General features: G+C 40.5%; 2 protein-coding genes across 3 annotated transcripts in view; one reads left to right on the top strand and one right to left on the bottom strand.

The window, feature by feature from the left end:
- LOC138027599 (transcriptional adapter 2-beta-like) overlaps window positions 1-10,387 on the top strand; it is a 17,145-nt gene extending 6,758 nt beyond the window's left edge. The window contains exons 5-20 of one of the 2 annotated variants that reach the window (XM_068875148.1): window positions 148-188; window positions 1,313-1,363; window positions 2,272-2,325; window positions 3,421-3,524; window positions 3,633-3,705; window positions 3,827-3,890; window positions 5,096-5,142; window positions 5,242-5,272; window positions 5,661-5,740; window positions 5,833-5,904; window positions 6,179-6,243; window positions 6,351-6,400; window positions 6,806-6,834; window positions 6,929-7,011; window positions 7,702-7,764; window positions 9,809-10,387. In XM_068875148.1, the coding sequence (XP_068731249.1) occupies window positions 148-188; window positions 1,313-1,363; window positions 2,272-2,325; window positions 3,421-3,524; window positions 3,633-3,705; window positions 3,827-3,890; window positions 5,096-5,142; window positions 5,242-5,272; window positions 5,661-5,740; window positions 5,833-5,904; window positions 6,179-6,243; window positions 6,351-6,400; window positions 6,806-6,834; window positions 6,929-7,011; window positions 7,702-7,764; window positions 9,809-9,931 (1,030 nt within the window). In that variant the 3' untranslated portion in view covers window positions 9,932-10,387. Of the gene's footprint in view, window positions 1-147; window positions 189-1,312; window positions 1,364-2,271; window positions 2,326-3,420; window positions 3,525-3,632; window positions 3,706-3,826; window positions 3,891-5,095; window positions 5,143-5,241; window positions 5,273-5,660; window positions 5,741-5,832; window positions 5,905-6,178; window positions 6,247-6,350; window positions 6,401-6,805; window positions 6,835-6,928; window positions 7,012-7,701; window positions 7,765-9,808 lie in introns of both variants that reach the window. The other variant, XM_068875147.1, reaches the window with a different exon arrangement.
- LOC138027598 (hapless 2-like) overlaps window positions 9,842-17,785 on the bottom strand; it is a 22,309-nt gene continuing 14,365 nt past the window's right edge. Inside the window, exons 11-17 of the mRNA XM_068875146.1 lie at window positions 17,430-17,565; window positions 15,954-16,051; window positions 14,432-14,796; window positions 13,084-13,501; window positions 11,993-12,076; window positions 11,298-11,393; window positions 9,842-10,547 (exon numbers count right to left, since the gene is read on the bottom strand). Coding sequence (XP_068731247.1) covers window positions 10,401-10,547; window positions 11,298-11,393; window positions 11,993-12,076; window positions 13,084-13,501; window positions 14,432-14,796; window positions 15,954-16,051; window positions 17,430-17,565 — 1,344 coding nt within the window. The 3' untranslated portion in view covers window positions 9,842-10,400. The remainder of the gene's footprint in view (window positions 10,548-11,297; window positions 11,394-11,992; window positions 12,077-13,083; window positions 13,502-14,431; window positions 14,797-15,953; window positions 16,052-17,429; window positions 17,566-17,785) is intronic.

The following is a 17,785-nucleotide window of genomic DNA, read 5'->3' as shown; positions in this document are numbered from 1 at the left end:
AATCTTTGGTTGTTTAGAAACTATGTTCGAGTAACAGAGCTGGTAAAATATAAGCACTACAGAAATAAAGAGTAAAAAACGAGCACGAAACTTTGATGCTGCCATGTTGGGCGCATTTACATATTTACATATCTTGTGGTCTTGCAGGGATGATGTTGCTGATCACATTGGAACTAAAACAGGAAAAGGTGTGTAACCATCTAAACTGTATCAAATACAATGGGCAAATTGATTTTAAGATAATTTCCAATGTTTGTATTACCACTACTACCGCTGCTACTGCTACAGTAACTATCTCTGCTTCTGCCAACCAGTTGACTGGTTTGGTTGAGCATCAGGCTATGGTGAAGGGGGTCATAGGATCGAACCCTGGTCACAGGATTGAACCCTGGTCACACCAACCAACGTCTTTTGTAAAGAGTCTGGAAATGGTTGAGTTTCAAGTGGGGCTTGAAATTAGTGAAAAAATCCAGCCGTAATTTTGTGACAAGATACGAAAATTTAGTTGCAATTTTGCACATTTTGGTTGCAAAATCGTTGCGCTGCATTGTGTTGTTAGCGGTGTAGCAAAACAAGATATCAGCCCACAATACTTGTGTGTAAAGAAACTGCCGAAAATGGTGAATGATATCCAAGCAATGGAGTTGTGCATGTAACATCCAGCAGCTAAATTACGCTTCAATTACGCTACAGTGTATCTTCAGATTGAAAGAAAATTCATGGCGAGAAAGAAAATAATTTTGTCATTTCTTTATTTATTTTAGCAAAAGTAGCGGCAAAGTGACAACTGCTAACCCTTTTGTTTTGAAAGGGCAAAGGTGAAAACAAGTCGCAAATTTGTGACTTCTCCAGATATTTTAGTCCCAAAGGGAAAAAATTCAGTTGCAAATGTGACTATATTGGTTGCAATTTCAAGCCCTGTCAAGTCATTTCAGATAAGGACAGTTACTATCAACAGTAGGCCTCGTCTCACAGCCCTATAGCTATTACTCAAATTATGCATGGTGCTTAGGATCCGGATCATAGTTCAAAAAGAGTCGAAGACATATTGTCCCCAAGGCAACTTATTAGTTGGCATTGTTCTAGACAGGGACATCTTGATTGCAAACTCCATAATAAGCTCTGGTGAGGATGACAATGACAATGACGATTGGGATTTCCATGATGATGGCGCCATGTCGTTCAAATGCAATGTTGTTTTGTAGGATTCGAGGTCACATGGTAATCGACAGTCAGTCTCTGCATCAATGCAAGACATCTTCTCTCATTCTAACTCTCCACTTACTAAAATTCTATTTTTGTTTCTCTGCAGAGACTTGTGAGCATTATGATGAATATTATATCACTGGGATTGTAGGACAAGGTGAGGCATTAGAAGAGTATATTCATTTGCATAATTTCCAAAAATACTTAGCATTGATGGAAGCATGATAAGGAATGGTATGACTATTCCAGGGGTGGGGGGCAGGGGGTGAGTTGTAAGGGGTGAGGGGTAGTGGTGAAGGGTACTACAGCTGAAATAACCCAAACCTTTAGTTAGTTTACAAAAATGCTAACCTTAGCCCTAGTCATTATCTAAAGCATAGTGCTTAGGCCTAAGGTTAGCAATTTTGTAAAGGTTTGAGGTTAGGGTTAGGGTCATCCCCCGACCTTCAGAATAGTCATGCCAATAAGGAACGCATTTCTTAACAAGGTCACACAAATCCTTGCCCCTGGTCAGGGCTCAATCAGGTGATTTTGAGCAGTGTTTGAACAATAAAACATAAAAGAAATCTCATCTTGCCTGCTCATGGCGGGCAGAATCCTAGCCTTGGTTTAGTGAGCTAATGTGTTATGACCTTAAATTTCCATTTTTTTTGACACTGAATCCGTTTACATACAGAAGTTACAAGAGGTTTGGAGGAGACAAGAGTTTTGGAAATAAAATTCAAAGTAAAAATATTTCTGTTTGAAACGTTCAGTTTGTAGGTCGCTTTAATACTGCATTTGCTATCAAGCACGGTGCGAGTCAACAATTACAAAGTGATTTCAGTGAGGAAGGGAGAGAGAGAGGAAAAAATAAATAAGTCATTTACCAGCTCAGGGTCGGTCTGTATAGCGAAAAACTGTGAGTTCAAAAAATTTAATAAAGAAAAATATAAATACATCTACATATTGTAGTATATAGAAATTATATAGTATATATAATTATTATTATTCATACTCAGATTTTTGAGTGAATTAAAGGGACTTTCCTCTCAACATTACTGTGCAACACATTTTGATCTTCAGCAACTGTCGAATCATTTAAGAACAAGATTGTGGACCACACATCCCCTGATCAAGGTCAGAGCCAATGTATTTGCGGAAAAAGTTGAGTTGTTTTGTGTCCCTACTGTCTCCTTCCTGTTACTCCTCCATTTGTGCTCTTTTGCCATCAGCTGCTGCAGTGATAAGAATAGTTGCCTTCGATGAATATGTCTTGGGTTTGATTCGCAGACTCACTCGTTGTGTTACTCTGCTTTGGGAGGACTTTCTTTGGGAACTCTGGTTTTCCTTTCTCAAAAGACGCAACATTTTTATTTTAACTGCTTTTACGGGGTGAAATTTACAGTCTTCCCAATAAGGAGAGCACTTGTGCAGTCACTTTTGTGTATTATATACTGTATACCAGCACTGGCATGTATCTTGCTATTACCACTTGTTGCAGAAGAAACGTGTTGACATGTTTTGCATTCATACACGTAAACTTCCTCTTCTACTCTCTTACCACATTTAACCCTAGCTAGTTAAATCCTATGTTCTACTGTTTCTGCTCCATTTTCTGTCTCTCTTGAGCGGTTTTCAATGGAGTGTCATAAAATAAGTACCAAAGTGATATTACTTCGACGATCAATCACAGCAGGTACAAACAGCGCAATGAATCAATCCAAATTCGTAGCAATTCCATGTAACTTGTTGAAAGCGCGGGAAAAATCGCGCATGCAAGTCGCGATTGTTTTTGGTTTTCCTTCTCAAGGGTTGAGAAACTGACGCAATTACAACCGCGTAATTAGCGCGTAATTAGAGCGAGTCTCAAAATAATTACTTTGGCCAATCAAAAAGGACGGAGACAATCCGGTAAACCAATCCAAACTCGAAGTAATTACACCGTAGCCGACACAAAGCGCAGGAAAATGTGCACGCGCGAGCCACGATTGGTTTTGGTTTCACTTCTGATTGGTCGGAAAAATGGCGCGAGAACTGTGAACCAATCACTGAGTGAAGTAAAGCAAAACCAATTCAATTCGCTAATTACTTTCGACACTCAATTGAAACTTTCGACTGTCATTTGTAAACTGCTCTATTCATAAATAAGTAAATATAATCATGCACCTTTGAAAAGTGTTCATAAATACCACTCTACATAGCTTAAACAAGTATGTTCTTTTCGTCTGGTAGAAGTCTTATCACCAACCTTGTTACATCCTCCGGAACCAGTGGAGATGAGTGTCACAGAACAGCAAGAATTGGGATATATGCCACTTAGAGATGACTTTGAAAAGGTGACCACGTTAGGACCAAATAATAGACTCCATTTGAAATACCTCTTGTTTTCTTATTTAAGACAGAACTCAGTTTTGCAATAAACGTTTGATACTCATTTGCTTCAGGAATATGACAATGAATCGGAAACTCTTGTCAGTGGTTTACAGTTCAGTTACGATGATGAAGATGTGGAAGTTGGTGAGTGACAGAGATTGGTAAAATAATATGGAGTTTTGCAAATTCTCCCGTACATTTCTATTTTATTATCCATAAATATGTAACCAATCTTCTCTGATTCCTGACTCTGTTTAAATTTCAGATTTAAAACTAGGAATCATAGACATGTATTTACGCAGACTCAAAGAAAGACAACGTAGAAAAAAGTACGTTTATCGTAGCATCGCATGAAATTTTGCAATGTAGAAAACGTAATTTCTATTCTTCTTGGAAAGTGAAGTTGGTGCCATAATAATTATTATCTTGACTATGGGTGTAATTATTTGTGAGCCTTGCTTTGTTTCACCGAAGAGCTTCAAGCAACAGATAAATTAGACGAAGATACTGTAGAGCTTATAACCTGGATCGAAGGGCGACTTCCATTTAGCCAAAAATCTCCCGCGGAAAATCCAAATTTGTACTGTTGTGAATGGTTTGCAGCTATTCGCTAAAGTCGCAGATGACGTACTTCTTACTAACCGAGGTCGAGGTCCGTTCGGTAAGTTACGGACAGAGTTATTTTCGGTTGATTTGTGACAAAGGGAAAAAAAGAGCCGTAACTTATAGTACGGACCAAGAAGTCGAGGTTAGTAAGATATTTATTATACCCTTGAGGTAATCTGACGCTCGGGAAAGGAAACTGGTGGAAGTCAAGCGGAAGGTTGAACTGCCACAAATGACTGACATGCGTCAAAATCCGAAAAGCGAACTTTCTTGTCTTTTTGATATAGTTGCTTGCAAGAATCAAACAGTTTTACAAGTTTTTCCTATATGATAAAATGGTAAAGATCTAGAAAATGAATATGCAGAAAGTGAAGATCTACAACATAATAATGATTAATGAGATCTATTGTTTGGGTCATCCAACATGGCGACCATGACGAAAAGTGTACATCACCTCTTTCTTGCCAAAACGTAAAAATAAAGAAAGCTAAGCGTGAGCCAAAGTGGACGGAATTTTTTGCGATGTGCAGGATTGTTAGGACAACCTCGATAAGTTTTGCCAAATTTCCAGAATTTCATTCCAAAAGATTTTTGTTTCATTCGATTCCTTGCTCGGAATTTTCGTAAATTTTGGTCGAAGGGAAAACACCCAAGGAATATCTTCTTGAGAAATGCAACGATCCTTGCTAATTTTCACACTTTGCACCTGCTGTCTTGTCCGATTTGTGGATTAGAAATTCCGTAAACCTGTTCACAAGCCTGTTTTTCCTGAAAACGAGTTAAAAACGGAGTCTAGAGTGAGCCAGCTTACTTGCTGAAAAGCTGAACTGCGTTTGGCCTTTCCAGGGTGAAATTATACGGCTAGGTCTAGCAAAATATTCTCGGTTGGCTGCAAAAGGAAAGTAATTTTTTCCCTTCCACCTCATAGTATTGCAAGACAGCACGGACTAATCGCGAGCAAACATCGAATAATAGGTACGTTTTGTGAGGTCATAATTATTCATAACATTGGGAATCACTGAGAAATTGTCTTTTGGAAATTAGTACCAGTGGCTAGTTCTTTTCTTCTTCCAGCTCTCCGTAGAAAATACAGCAAGGAAGACAGGTAAGCTAATCGATGAAACAAGTCACCTTTTTTCACGTCTCTGTCGGTTGAGAACTCCGATTGCACGGTCTCGATTTTCCATCGTACCAAAGTAATGTTTTGGCCAATCACAACGCTAATATTCAGCGGGAAAAAGATGTGCGAGCCAATCATATTGACTGTTGATTTCGCCTTTACCTCTGATTGGCTGACAATGTTGAGTGATATATTTTTTTAAGCCAATCACCAAGCGTCGTAACGCAAACCGAAACAATTCCAGAAACTTCTTTTGATTTTCGACTCATAAGCGCTCGTTCCCCTTAACTTTTTGCCAAAATCAAGAATACCAGAGTTGCAGTGAATTAAACCAAGTCCTTTACGTAGGCTGCGCATGTTCTACTTTTTTAAGGGAGTTCCGAGATGCCACAAGAGTATTTGCAAGGTTCAAAACCCAAAGAGAATGGGAGGAATTTTTGAATGACCATTTAAGTAAGTTTACACCAAACGCAGATGTGTTATTTTCGCAAAAAAAAATGGGTATTGAATCGTGTTGAATTTTAACATTCTTTCTCTATTTACAGGAGAACGAGAACTTAGAACGAGAATAAAGGACTTGATCAGATACAGGAAAAACGGAATCACAAAACTAGCGGGTGAGCACAATTACTTGATCATTTGGAAACCACTCTTTTTTTTGCGAGATGTCACGCGCGACCGACGCGCGTGTGAACCTCCTTTCTTGGACATCTCGCGATTTTGCTTCTGGACTTGCTTGAACCTCCGCGTCTCCTTTATTGGAATCAGTGGAGGCCAGGAAAGCTTCAGTGTGTTTATTCCATTGCGTACGCCAAATATAGCTTGTGGTCTTAACATGGTTTAAATTTAATGAAATCAATGTTGAAAACGAGCGGTCTATTTTATTTCCAGAGTGTCAGGAATATGACGATCAGAGGTTACGACGAGAAAGACGGAAGGAAAACAAAAGGAAAATGGTGGTACTTTTTAACATCACTGCATTTTGTCGAGCATTGTGTAAGGATGTTCTTCCTGAAAACATCGGTGGGAAAATGTTAATATGAATTTCTATTTATTTCCGTAGGGAGGTACACAACCAAGAAGAACGAACGTTTCCATGGGAAAAAAGAATGAGTAAGTAGCTAAATATTTCCTGTTTTGGTACCGAGCTTGGAACATTCAAAGCTTCGTTACCGGTATCCGAACTCGAGCTTAAGTGGGACGCGCGCGGAGGAGGAGTGTGCGCTCGCTCTTCACGCGCGTTTCCTTACCACAAGTGGCCCCATAAACCGCGCGCTATTTTTTGAAAAATGTGACCTTCAGGAGTACCACGGTATTTTAAGGGGTATGGGCTGGGGCCTTGTGCCGAGAAAGGCCAGAAAAAGAAGTTTGTTCAGACACCCTAGCCTCGCTCTCACCAGGTACTGCCCGACCAAAGCCATTCCGCGGGCGAGTTGTGCCCTTTTTGGTGTTTTCTCTCAACCCTCTCCTTGCACCGCCAACCACATGTTTTTATTTTCTTCTAATTTGCTTTCGCAGAGCCGTTTCGGAAGACAAAGAAGAAAAAGGTATCACTTTGATTTCAACAATTATAGTAATGATGGTGCAACCACTCCATGTCGAGGCAACTCTTCCAACCAGTTTTGTTCGTTTCTTTTGCAGATTGCTCGCTTTCTTCACCGACTTTCGCGGATGAAATAAAAAATTGTACAACGTATAAATTACTATCGCCAGTTGAAAGACAGGTACTTTTTATGACTTTCTAAAGTTTAGGTTACTGGAAGCAATTTTTTAGCATTTTTTAGCATTTTGTTATCAAGAGCCTGAAATCAAAATTGCGGGAATCCTAGTACAGTGAGGTATGCCCGTTTTTCTACGAAACTTAGATTTCTGCGTGAAAACTGGGATGTGTTGAAAGCTGAAGGCGTTTTCTTATCATTAGCTCTTTCAGCTCAACCACGATTTGACCGAATTGCGCAAAATCGCTTTTAAGTACTCTAGCGACTCACAAGTTTCAGTCACACTTATTATGGGATATACCTCGCCTCGATGCTATCCGAGCTCGTGGAATAAATGAGAAAAAAACAGCAAAAGCGGTATCTTGCAGCTTGCTGTATCTTGCAATGAGGTAGAAAAAACTTTGTAAGTGAGGTATTTAATTATATCATTTGGTAATCAGATCGCGCAAAAAAGTTCAATTGGCCGTGTTGTCGAAAATGTCATACCAAAGTGACCAATCATAGAGCGCCTACCATGTGAAATGTACAAGAAAGTGTGTTACATCTCACTAACCGAAAGAAACACGGGGCAACGAAGCTCGCGGGAAAGGATAACTCTTGTTCTGAGACCAACCCTGATGTAACTTCACGGGCAAGAGTTTGAATTTTTCAACTTTTTTGAAAAACTTAACTTTGTTATTTCGTTTTCCTCGACAGCTTTGTGCTTCATTACAAATGAATCCGGGATTTTACCTCACAATCAAAACCATCATACTAAAGGTTTGTAAAGACACAAGAAAAAAAATCCTTGTTTTCTTATCTTTAGCCTCCTCTGGTCAGTTGTTTGAAGCCGGATAATGCTAATTCTGGATTACTGGAATTTTTTCTTCATTTTATTTACCTACCGTAAATTCTTTCCATAGATTTTTAGCGTTCAAATTTGAATTCGACGTTTTGTTTTCCTTCAGCATAAAATTAGATTAAGGCCTTTTTCAGTGAAGCGCAAAATTGAAACCATGGATTGTATTTCATTTTAATCGCGAATCAGTGTTAATCAGCTTTCGAACAACTGGGCTGAAGCTCTAGGAGGGTGTTTAGCACTCCTGGTCTCAGTTGTTCAAACGATGGATAGCGCTATCCGCTGGAAAAATCACTATCCAGCGGATAAATCATAGCGAAACTAATTTATCCGGTTTGAATAACTGTGGCCTGGCGGTTATTTTCGTCCTTCCGTGACTGGTTGCGTTTCCTTTGTTTTAACGGGGGGAAACTATTTCTTTTGATTTACATGGTCAACTTTTCTCGTTTTCGAGCACTTGGCAAGAAATCAGTTCGGAACGACTGAAAAAGAAGGTATTCTAAGCATTGACAAGAGCACAGTCAACGAAAGCGCTCCTTCAAACTCTACTCATCCTCAACTGGTTTATTACGAACTCACAAAAAAGTGACGTGGCACTCGTTTCTCGAAAGTCTCGAAACTTAACGGGCCATTTTCGGGTGTGACAATTTCCTTTGTATCTCAAAAACGAAGAGGATTTAAGTTGTCAAACTTCACAGTCATTTTGCTTTACGTTACCTTGAAAATGTGTTAAAAGATCAGCTTTCCAAAACTAGCGGTTGGCAGTTTCGCAAATGGCTTTGCGGGCCCGAAAAGTCTTCGGGACTTTCGGGAAACGGTCCCCAGCTCTCGATTGGCTTGATAGTTGTTTAGTTGGAAGAGCACTGCACTGGTTTCGCAGAGGTCCTGGGTTTGGGTTCCGTTCAAACCTGAATTTTAGGCTTTTCTTTCGTTGTTGCAAGAGCAGTTCGTTAGTGCGATGGTCACAAATCTTCATATGCTTCGAAACGCAGTTCAAATGTTTTTCATACGGTGATTCACTATGGTATTATAGCACGTTGTCGTCAAAAACCCCAAATAGGGAATTTCTCGTTGTTCTGCACTGAGTGCGTCAAAGAAATTTACTAAAATGCGTGTCGCACGTTGCTACTACTCATTTTAATGATAATAGCTGTGGTTACACTAGCTCTTTTACCCATGTTTAAATAGCCTTTGCCCACGGGCAAGGACGCTTTCCCTTGACCGAAGCTGCCCCGGCTAGGGTTATTTTCATGGATACATCAAAAAGAACAAAAGAACTTCCCATGACAGTTCCTGAACTGAAAATTACGGTTTATCTGCTCCAAGAGGTGGCTTGGCCAATCATAAAGCAGATCGTAGCTAATACACGAAGATCCCTAATTATATTGATTATACCGTATTATTACCCTATTATTTTAACATGGGGGGAGTCTTTTACTTTGTAACCGCATCCCCAAGGGTAACATGAAACCTGAGCTGAACCAAACCCAAGCAATTTACCTTCCGGAAGGCCCCAAACCCAAGGTGTGCGTAACCGCAACTAATATTAATAGAGACCTTAAGCACGCGCGTTTTTGAGACGCGGACGGCAACCGGAAGTGAGCTGTTTTCCCTTTTAACTTGTCTTCACTCAACCACATTTATAGTTTTAAGTATCCTTTCTCCATTAGAGATGATTAGTATAAAAATCTAGGAGACACCTCTGTCCTGGCACGCGAAATGTTCTCTTCCGGTTGCCGTCCGCGTCTCAAAAACGCGCCTGCTTAAGCTCCCTATGTTCTTTTGTACTCCCTCTTAGGAGAAACGTTCGCCTTATAAGTTCCCGCGGGCTATTTAAAGTCGGGAGCGGGGTTCATCTGTTGCCTTCCGTCTTTGGCCTTGAAGTCCTCTGTTGTCAACCGAAAACTGCTGGAAAAGTGTACATTTGAAAACCCCTGTTCTCAATTTGGTTTTGATTTATTTCAGGACAACCTCTTACGACGCCAAGGTGTTCAGGTCAAGACACGCTACCCGCCAAATCTCGATAAGACACATAGAAAGCACATTGTGAATTTCCTCAAAGAGAGTGGCTGGGTGGCTACTTCGTGACGTCCGCGGAAGTTTCGGTTAGCGGCTTTCCCTGTTGTGTCTTGCTGTCTGTATAAGGCACATCTACTATTTATATTGTAATTTAAAAAGACGGATATTAAATGCTCTTTGCCTGAGATGTAAAACGAGTCTTCGTGTGAACCTAGTCAAATGATGAGTTTAATATACAGGAAAATAGACAAATCATGTTCATTTGAATTGGTTCGCTCGAAGACTCGTTTTGTGACATAGGGGAACGGAATCTCGGAAATGGTCTATTACGTCCGTTATTTCTAAGTTCTTTAGCTATTTATGAACTAATACTCTGGCAAGAAGCTATGTAAAAAATGAAAATATGAGTCGAAATTTTTAGTTTTTAAGTAATCTATAATAATGACGCGAAGTTTTCGCCAGAATGATAACGAGATGTGAATTTTTATTGTATCTTGCGACTGACATTAAATAATCGTTACAATATTTTTTCGTTTCATCATTTGAGGTTTAAGCAGGGGGCTTTTGGTGTCAAGGCAATGCGCTCTCTAATTTCCGTTACAGTCATGAGTTTAGAAAATAGATACGGTTCGAGTATGCCTGGTGTACTCATCAGCACTTGCTTTCCATTCACATTGTAACAAATCTGAAATTCAAACGAAAAAAACATGTTACATTCGTTGACCGAATGATATAGTAGTGCGCGAAGCCTTTTCAAGTGCTTAGAAAAAAAACTGGGAAAAACGTTCCGCAAATGGTTCGACGTTTTGCGCTCCCTGAGCAAGCTCTAGAGTTTTAAGGCGCGATGACTTTATCCTGCGTGTAAGTCGCTATCCAACAGTTCCATTCTGAGCAAAGATTTCACCATTTGATCACGTAACCGTGGATAAGCACACCCAAGGCGACGTTTACGACAGCCTTGGCCAACGTTTAACGCGGGGTGTGTTTTATACTTTGGATAGTGACTTACCCTCTGGATGAAGTAACCCAGCATTAGAACATGTGGCCCAGAGGACGATACGCCGGATAAACTGTTCGCTCCTCTAATCAATTCAGTGTTCATAACCCTATGGGATGTTGGGGTTACCAAACATCTGAATGACGTGTAATTGTCCAATCAAAACTGTCCGTGTCAGCGTTCGGACTACTCAAAAGAAGTCGGTCAATCCGGGCAAGCAGTTCTTGGCTTCGCCGCCCGCTGTCGGGGTTTCACCGCTCGAAATCTTGCGTGATCCATAACAGAACCTCCAGCCACCTACCCAAGGTACTGGACCGAACTGCGTTCTACTGGCCTATCACAATCACACTTTCGGCTACTTTTAAGCAGGTGCCAACGTGGATGTCCGAAGGAACGTCAAGTTGCATGACATCCACTTTAACTAACTTCTGTTCATACCTGTAATGCCATGAGCAGATCAAATCTGTATTGAATACTTGTAGGCCGTGGAACACACGTTATTTTACCGGCTAAACAGAATTCAGGGCCAGGTTCCTAAAGTAAAAAAAAGGTTTCTTGTTAAAAACGAGTTCGGCTGGGTAAGACTAAGACGTACCTTCACCAATTATTAGTAGGCTGATTTAGCAAACAGAAAGGGAAAGTCAGTGGCGACGTCGCGCGCAGCAAAACTACCAATGAGAATTTAGAATAGAGAAGAAAAGAGTGGAGTCTATTCTATTCTGAATTCTCATTGGTGTTTTTTTCTGCGCGCGCCGTCGCCACTAACGTTCCCGTTCTGTTGCTAAATCAGCCTAGTAACTCATTGCACACATCAGCTGTTTTCGCTAAATCCTTTCGTTAACTTCCGTACATAGTGGGCATAAACCTATTTTACACAATACTCTCCTTAAAAAATATGGAATTAATTGAGGCTGCCCGGGAAACCATTAAAGAAGCGATAGGCGGGCTGCTAACATTTTCGGTATCCGATGTGTTATGGGCTCTCGTTTCTCTCCGCCAAAAAGTAATGACAGCTGGAAATACGCGAGCTTTCGAAAGCTGCGTATTCTGCCGCTGCCGTGTATTCGTCAACGTGCTGCGTCACTGTATACAATTATTAACTTCCTGAATGTATCAGTTGAACGGTTACCTACCTCGAGTTCACCTGCTACGGCATCAGTGTCATTGAAATGATGATAAACAATTGTGTCAAGCAGTGGTTTAATATCATCAGGAGGCTGGAGCAGAAAACAAAAGTATAACAGAATGTAAAGATAGGAACGGGATAATCAATAGACTGGACTGGAGAACGACGAAATCAATTTTTTTTCAATTTAATTCTATCTGCGTTGTTTCTCTTTTTGTAATATATTGTGTGTTGTATAAATCATTGTTTATAGTGTGAATCAAGAAAGAAACAAAATGAGAAATGAGACGATTGTAATGAGATGTGAGAGTGAAACCGGACAGGTGCGAAAGTGAACGTTAAAGAACTAGGAAGAAAAACGGAACCGTGAAGAAGATTCTTTGAGGAACAGTAAAGAACAATGGTCATGTAGAATGAATAGAAAATACTGAACAGAAACGGAAAGAAAATTTAACTAGATAGGATGCACAAAACAGCAGAAAACCAACATGTCCAGATCTTCAGGAGGTACTTTCCATCAAGGAGCGGACTCTCAGCTAGTAATGATGAAACCAAAACTAGTTCTTTTCGTTAAATAGGAGACTTCGACGCGCTAGAATTGCCACGCAATCGACAGAAACGGACTAGGGAAGATTGGGAAAGTTTCCCTCAGTAGAGCCCACGAGTAGGAACTTGCCTCTTCCCATACAAGCCCTATGAGTCAAACTTTGCGCGTATCTTTCTATTTTTACACCGCCATGAGTTCTTTGGCTCCGCACACACTGTTTAGAATGGCCAATCAGAATAAAGTTATTATCAAACGAAGACAAAATATAGCAAAAACAGTGTATAAAAATTGCGTAAATTGAAGTAACTTTATGTAATTTTGAGTCTTCTGCTGAAGGGTTAGTTAGAAAAATACTTAGAAAGATAGGCGCAAAGGTTGTCTCAAGGATATAGTGAATAGGGAGGCTTCTACTCATGCTCTCATACGCTCCTGCTCTCGGCCGTTACTCTCGCTTGCGTGACAAAACACAATTGACTCAAAAAACCGCTAGAAGGATACTTATACAGCGCTCACTCGAAAGCAGCTCTATCACTTCTACTGTACGGCTGTACCTCGGTACTCTTTTTGTCCGCTTTCTCTTGTCTGACTTCAGCAGCTTCAATGTTATCATTACTGCCATGTTTGCTTTTCTTAATCATCAAATTACTTCCGCTGCTATCTGCACTGTGGCTACGTTTGGTCCCCACAAAGTTCTCCTTGCTACTAAAATTTCTCTCCGGTGGACTTGAGCTCTCATCTCTCAAAGTGCCTTCCTCCTTCAATATCTCTTGACCAGGGTCTTGTTTGTCCTCCTTGCGAGAATCTTCTGTGTCCTTTTTTGTGTCCTCTTCGGTCTCCGGCTTTTTTCTGCAGCAGTAAGGTTCGATCTTTTTCCAAAGTTTAAACAACAGCAGGAAAGGAAAGATGAAGAAGAAAATCAAGTTTAAAAGGAATTCCTTGGTCTTGTTGCGTGGTTTGGTAACTTCTTTGCTGTAAAAGAAGATAAAACAGCAACTTAGAACACGTCACGATTTTAGAAAAAAACTCAAAGGATGTGTGGAGAGGAACGTTCCACGATTATGATAAACTCAATCCACGTTTTACTTCAAAACAGCTGACCTAGCTCACAGTGATTGACAGCTTGTCTACAAATTAGCAAAGCGATGACTAAAAGATTTAGAAATTTACTTCGTTCAAAATATAAAGTTTTTTACTCTTCCTGTAAAAGTCTTTCCCGTGCCTCCATCTCCGCAGCCAGATCTCTCAGAGATCAATATGAAGCACATTTTATCCTCGGGCTCAGGCTCTCCCTTTCATGTCCTCTCATATCATCCAAGGGGTAATTTGGTAATAAAGGGTCTTCCTTTCCGACGACGAGAAAAGAAAAAAATAGCGCCGGAATAGGTTTTTACGTTGGACACAGTTCTAAATTGTGTATAAGCCAGGGAAGAAAAACGAGCCGACTTTTTTACAAAAGTGTTACGAAATAGGGAATCAAGTTATATATTATATAGCCGGCTATGGAAATTGGTCATGTAGTATAAGTTAATATGTGGTATAAGTTATAGTCATTATGAGATGTATGTTTCCGATGGTGATTCGGGGATACTCGGAAAAAATCGGCCGAGTGCTCCTTTGCAGGAGTCGAACCTAGGACCTTCCTTCCGATTACTAGTTCGGATGCTCTGCCACTGAACTATAAGAGACTCGGGGATACTCGGAAAAAAATCCGAGTGCTCCTTTGTAGAGGTCGAACCAACGACCGGCTTTCGATTGTTAGTTCGGATGCTCTACCACTGAGCTACAGGAGATTTCAAAGGAGCAAGGCCGTTAAACCAGATTCATGTGACAATTTGCCCCGCCTTACTGCTAGGACTGTTGCAGTTGACTTCTGGAAGTCCACGACTTTAAATTACTTACGTGACGGGATCTATTTCATCTCCTTCCTCGTTGTACTCAACCACAACAATCTGTCCTGCCTTGTTTCGTTTCTCTTGTTTTCCCTTCTTGAACCCGCCCATTCCGAACCGTGCTACTGCAGATCCCTTCTTCTTAAGACCCATGAGGGCCTTGAGAGCTCCTAATCCCACAAGAATACCAGCAAGACTTCCAATGCCACCTGGCGTCGTGAAGAATTTGAAGATTTTCCCGACTTTTTTGGCAACGTTTTTAATTTTTGTCCATATATCCACGGCGCCACCGAAGTCCAGGCCACTCTCGGTCGGTTTTTCTTTGTCCCATTCTCTGTCGTCTCTTTCCACGCATTTGAATCCGCCTTCGTAACACTAAGAACGAGCGAGGAAAAGTCTTGAAAGTGTGGTTGAATAAAATAGTCAAACAAAAATAATCGCGCTAATAGAAGAAATTTACCCTTAGTGACGTCACAAATGCGCGTGCTGCAGAGGCCCGGGATTAACATTGCAATACTATTGGCCATCATTGCGGCGTTTAGCATACCATGTTGGATAACATAATTAAGTGTTTTTCGATCTGTAGATCAATGACTGTATGGAACAGTTTTGCTTTGATTAATCGTTTCGCCCAACATGTTGTTGGACGCAACAGAGGTGAGCCTTGGATTTTAGAATGTGAGCCTATCAAATTTTCCAGAAACTCAACTCAACTCAACTCAACTTTATTCCAACTTTAAAATACAAGTTGGGGTAGTTTGACCCGCAAATAGCTGAGAAGCTAGTCGAGGCGGGGCAAAACAAATACACGAGCAACTCAAATAAATACCTTAAAGAAACAATTTAGACCTTAAATTAAAACAAATTAAAAAACAAGCTTTGCAGATTACAAAACTAAATAAATAACAATGGTATCTATGTACCTACTTTTTGGATAATCATGGGGATTTGAATATAGACATCCTCCTTTTCTAAAATATCAAAGAGCAATTTGCGAAGAAACGCATCCGACTATAACCTAAAATGGAGCAAGTATATTGCCAGCACAAGTATCTCATAGCTGTGGGTCCTCTTGAAGTATTGAATTAGCGGTGTAATATTGTATTGTTGTGTTGTATTAGTAGATTGAATTCAGGCGATTTGTAATAGAGCAGTTGTCATAGAGCAGTTTTCAGAAGACTGTCGAAAGTAATTATGCGATTGCAATTGCTATGCTTAGTGATTGGTTTAAAAATCTCGCGCCACCAGTTTATCAAACCAATGGGAAGGAAAACCGAAACCAATCGCGACATGCACGCGCGATTTTTCCCGCGCTTTCAACAAGTTACATGGAATTGCTACGAATTTGGATTGGTTCATTGCGCTCTTTGTACCTGCTGTGATTGGTCGAAGTATTTACTTTTGTCTTTGTTTTGCGACAATCAATTGAAAACTGCTCTAATCATAAACATCGAATCGTACTGGAAAATCCAACTCACTCTGGTTGCGATTCGATTAAAGGCAAGGCAATGACGGCGAACTGCAATACTTACACTGCAGCCGCATCCCGTGGCACAAACGCATGGTGCTGTAGTAGTAAATGTGATATTTGCACTGTCCACCATTTTTTGTCGGGAGTCAAACAGTTTTACTGTAAAAAAATAAAAATAAGTTTTAAAAGTAAAATGGGAAGTATCCATCCAAATAAAAATTGACTCACAAGCTTTTTGTTTCACTTATGGAGCCAAAGTAATCAGTGGCGTTGCGAGTCTGTGGTTAGAACGACAGCTGGCAGAAACACCGTATTTAGATCAAATCTGATATCCCTGCAAATCCTGATATAGTTCTAATCATAGTTAATGCGTGGAGATGGTTATGAAACTCGACAAGTCCTTTTGTTTCATGTTTTTTTTTCTGTATATTTTTGGCCTTGGCGATGCACAAAACACACCTATCAAATCTCTCGATTAAATATTATGCGCAACTAATTTGCGAAGCCGGCCGAAGCGAAAACAAAAGATTGTGCACTCTCACGGTTAATTCAACATCGATTTGCGATAACATTGTTCTCGCTTTTGAAAGTTTTAAGGTTTCATAACCAGTCACTCGATTATTAACTTATGTTCTAATGTTACCCATATCAGTATTATTTACCTATTTACGGACTAATCATTCTGTTATTTGCGGTTATATCACAGCCTGTCAGATACGATATTCTTCTCAGTACGGCTCCCTTTTGTTAATACCAATACAGATATCTTGTTCAGGGAGACGACTCGTCTCCCACCAATGTGGCCCGGGTTCGATTCCCAGGTCCGGCGTCATATGTGGGTTGAGTTTGTTGGTTCTCTACTCTGCACCGAGAGGTTTTCTCCGGGTAATCCGGTTTTCCCCTCTACTCAAAAATCAAAATTTGATTTGATTTGCGTTCATATATCATATCATACATCTTTATTTACCCTCGGATTTTTAGAGTAGCTTGGTGTAGCTAATATCTCCGAGCATTTTACCCTCCCAACCATGATACACCACAGAAGACAGACCACAACACCGGGAACTACATGCCCTGCTCTTTGCGACAAGTGTGCGGGTTCTTTTACGTCCAACAGGATTATGAACATTGAAGAGTTTTGAGACGGGACCTCCGGCTTATCGTCCTTATCCGAGAAGACTAGAGAGTCTAACCATTTGCAGATGTAGTTACAAAGGCAGCACTTTCTCCTCAGTTATTTAAAGACCCTGAGTGTTGGTCCGGCCGGAGTTGAACTCACGAACTCCCGCGTGACAGCCCGGTGCTCAACCAACTGAGCCGCCGGTGCGCGCGGATTTGTTAATTTCAATTTACTGTGTCCGGCTCCAATTAGTGCTCCAGCGCTTTAAGATTAGACACTTAAATAAAGTTCCTTTTTTCTTTCTTTTATATGAATCCCGGCCTTCATTAGAAGAATCGATACACCTCAAAAATGAGTTGATGGCGCTTAACTGGATTATGAAGCCGGATGAAAGTACATGAATCTTCACAATCTTACCAGCACAATAATTATTTCCTCCTTCCATGCCGTATGCGTGGATAGGAAATGTGAACATGTGAGTTTTTTGTGGATTGATGGAGATCGATTTTTCACGAAATTTTCCTATCGCACCGGAACATTCGGATATCACAACCTGTGAAACAAAAACGCAAAATGAGAAGAACAAACAAACGGATGGTAGACTGTGCAACGCCTAAAGGAGAGTCGTACTTGACAATCGACCCAAAGTACACAAATGTGAATTTCATAAAATTCGTTTATCGTCTGGTATGTTTGTTCTAACAGGCCACGTTGCAGGTCAGTCAGTAGGGAGCTTAAGCATGCGCGTTTTTGAGACGCGAACGGCAACCGGA

The sequence above is a fragment of the Montipora capricornis genome, chromosome 12 (assembly GCF_036669925.1).
Source record: "Montipora capricornis isolate CH-2021 chromosome 12, ASM3666992v2, whole genome shotgun sequence".
NCBI classification, from domain to species: domain Eukaryota; kingdom Metazoa; phylum Cnidaria; class Anthozoa; order Scleractinia; family Acroporidae; genus Montipora; species Montipora capricornis.
The sequence above is the reverse complement of the archived record's forward strand: the minus strand, read 5'-3'. Positions and strand labels throughout refer to the sequence as shown.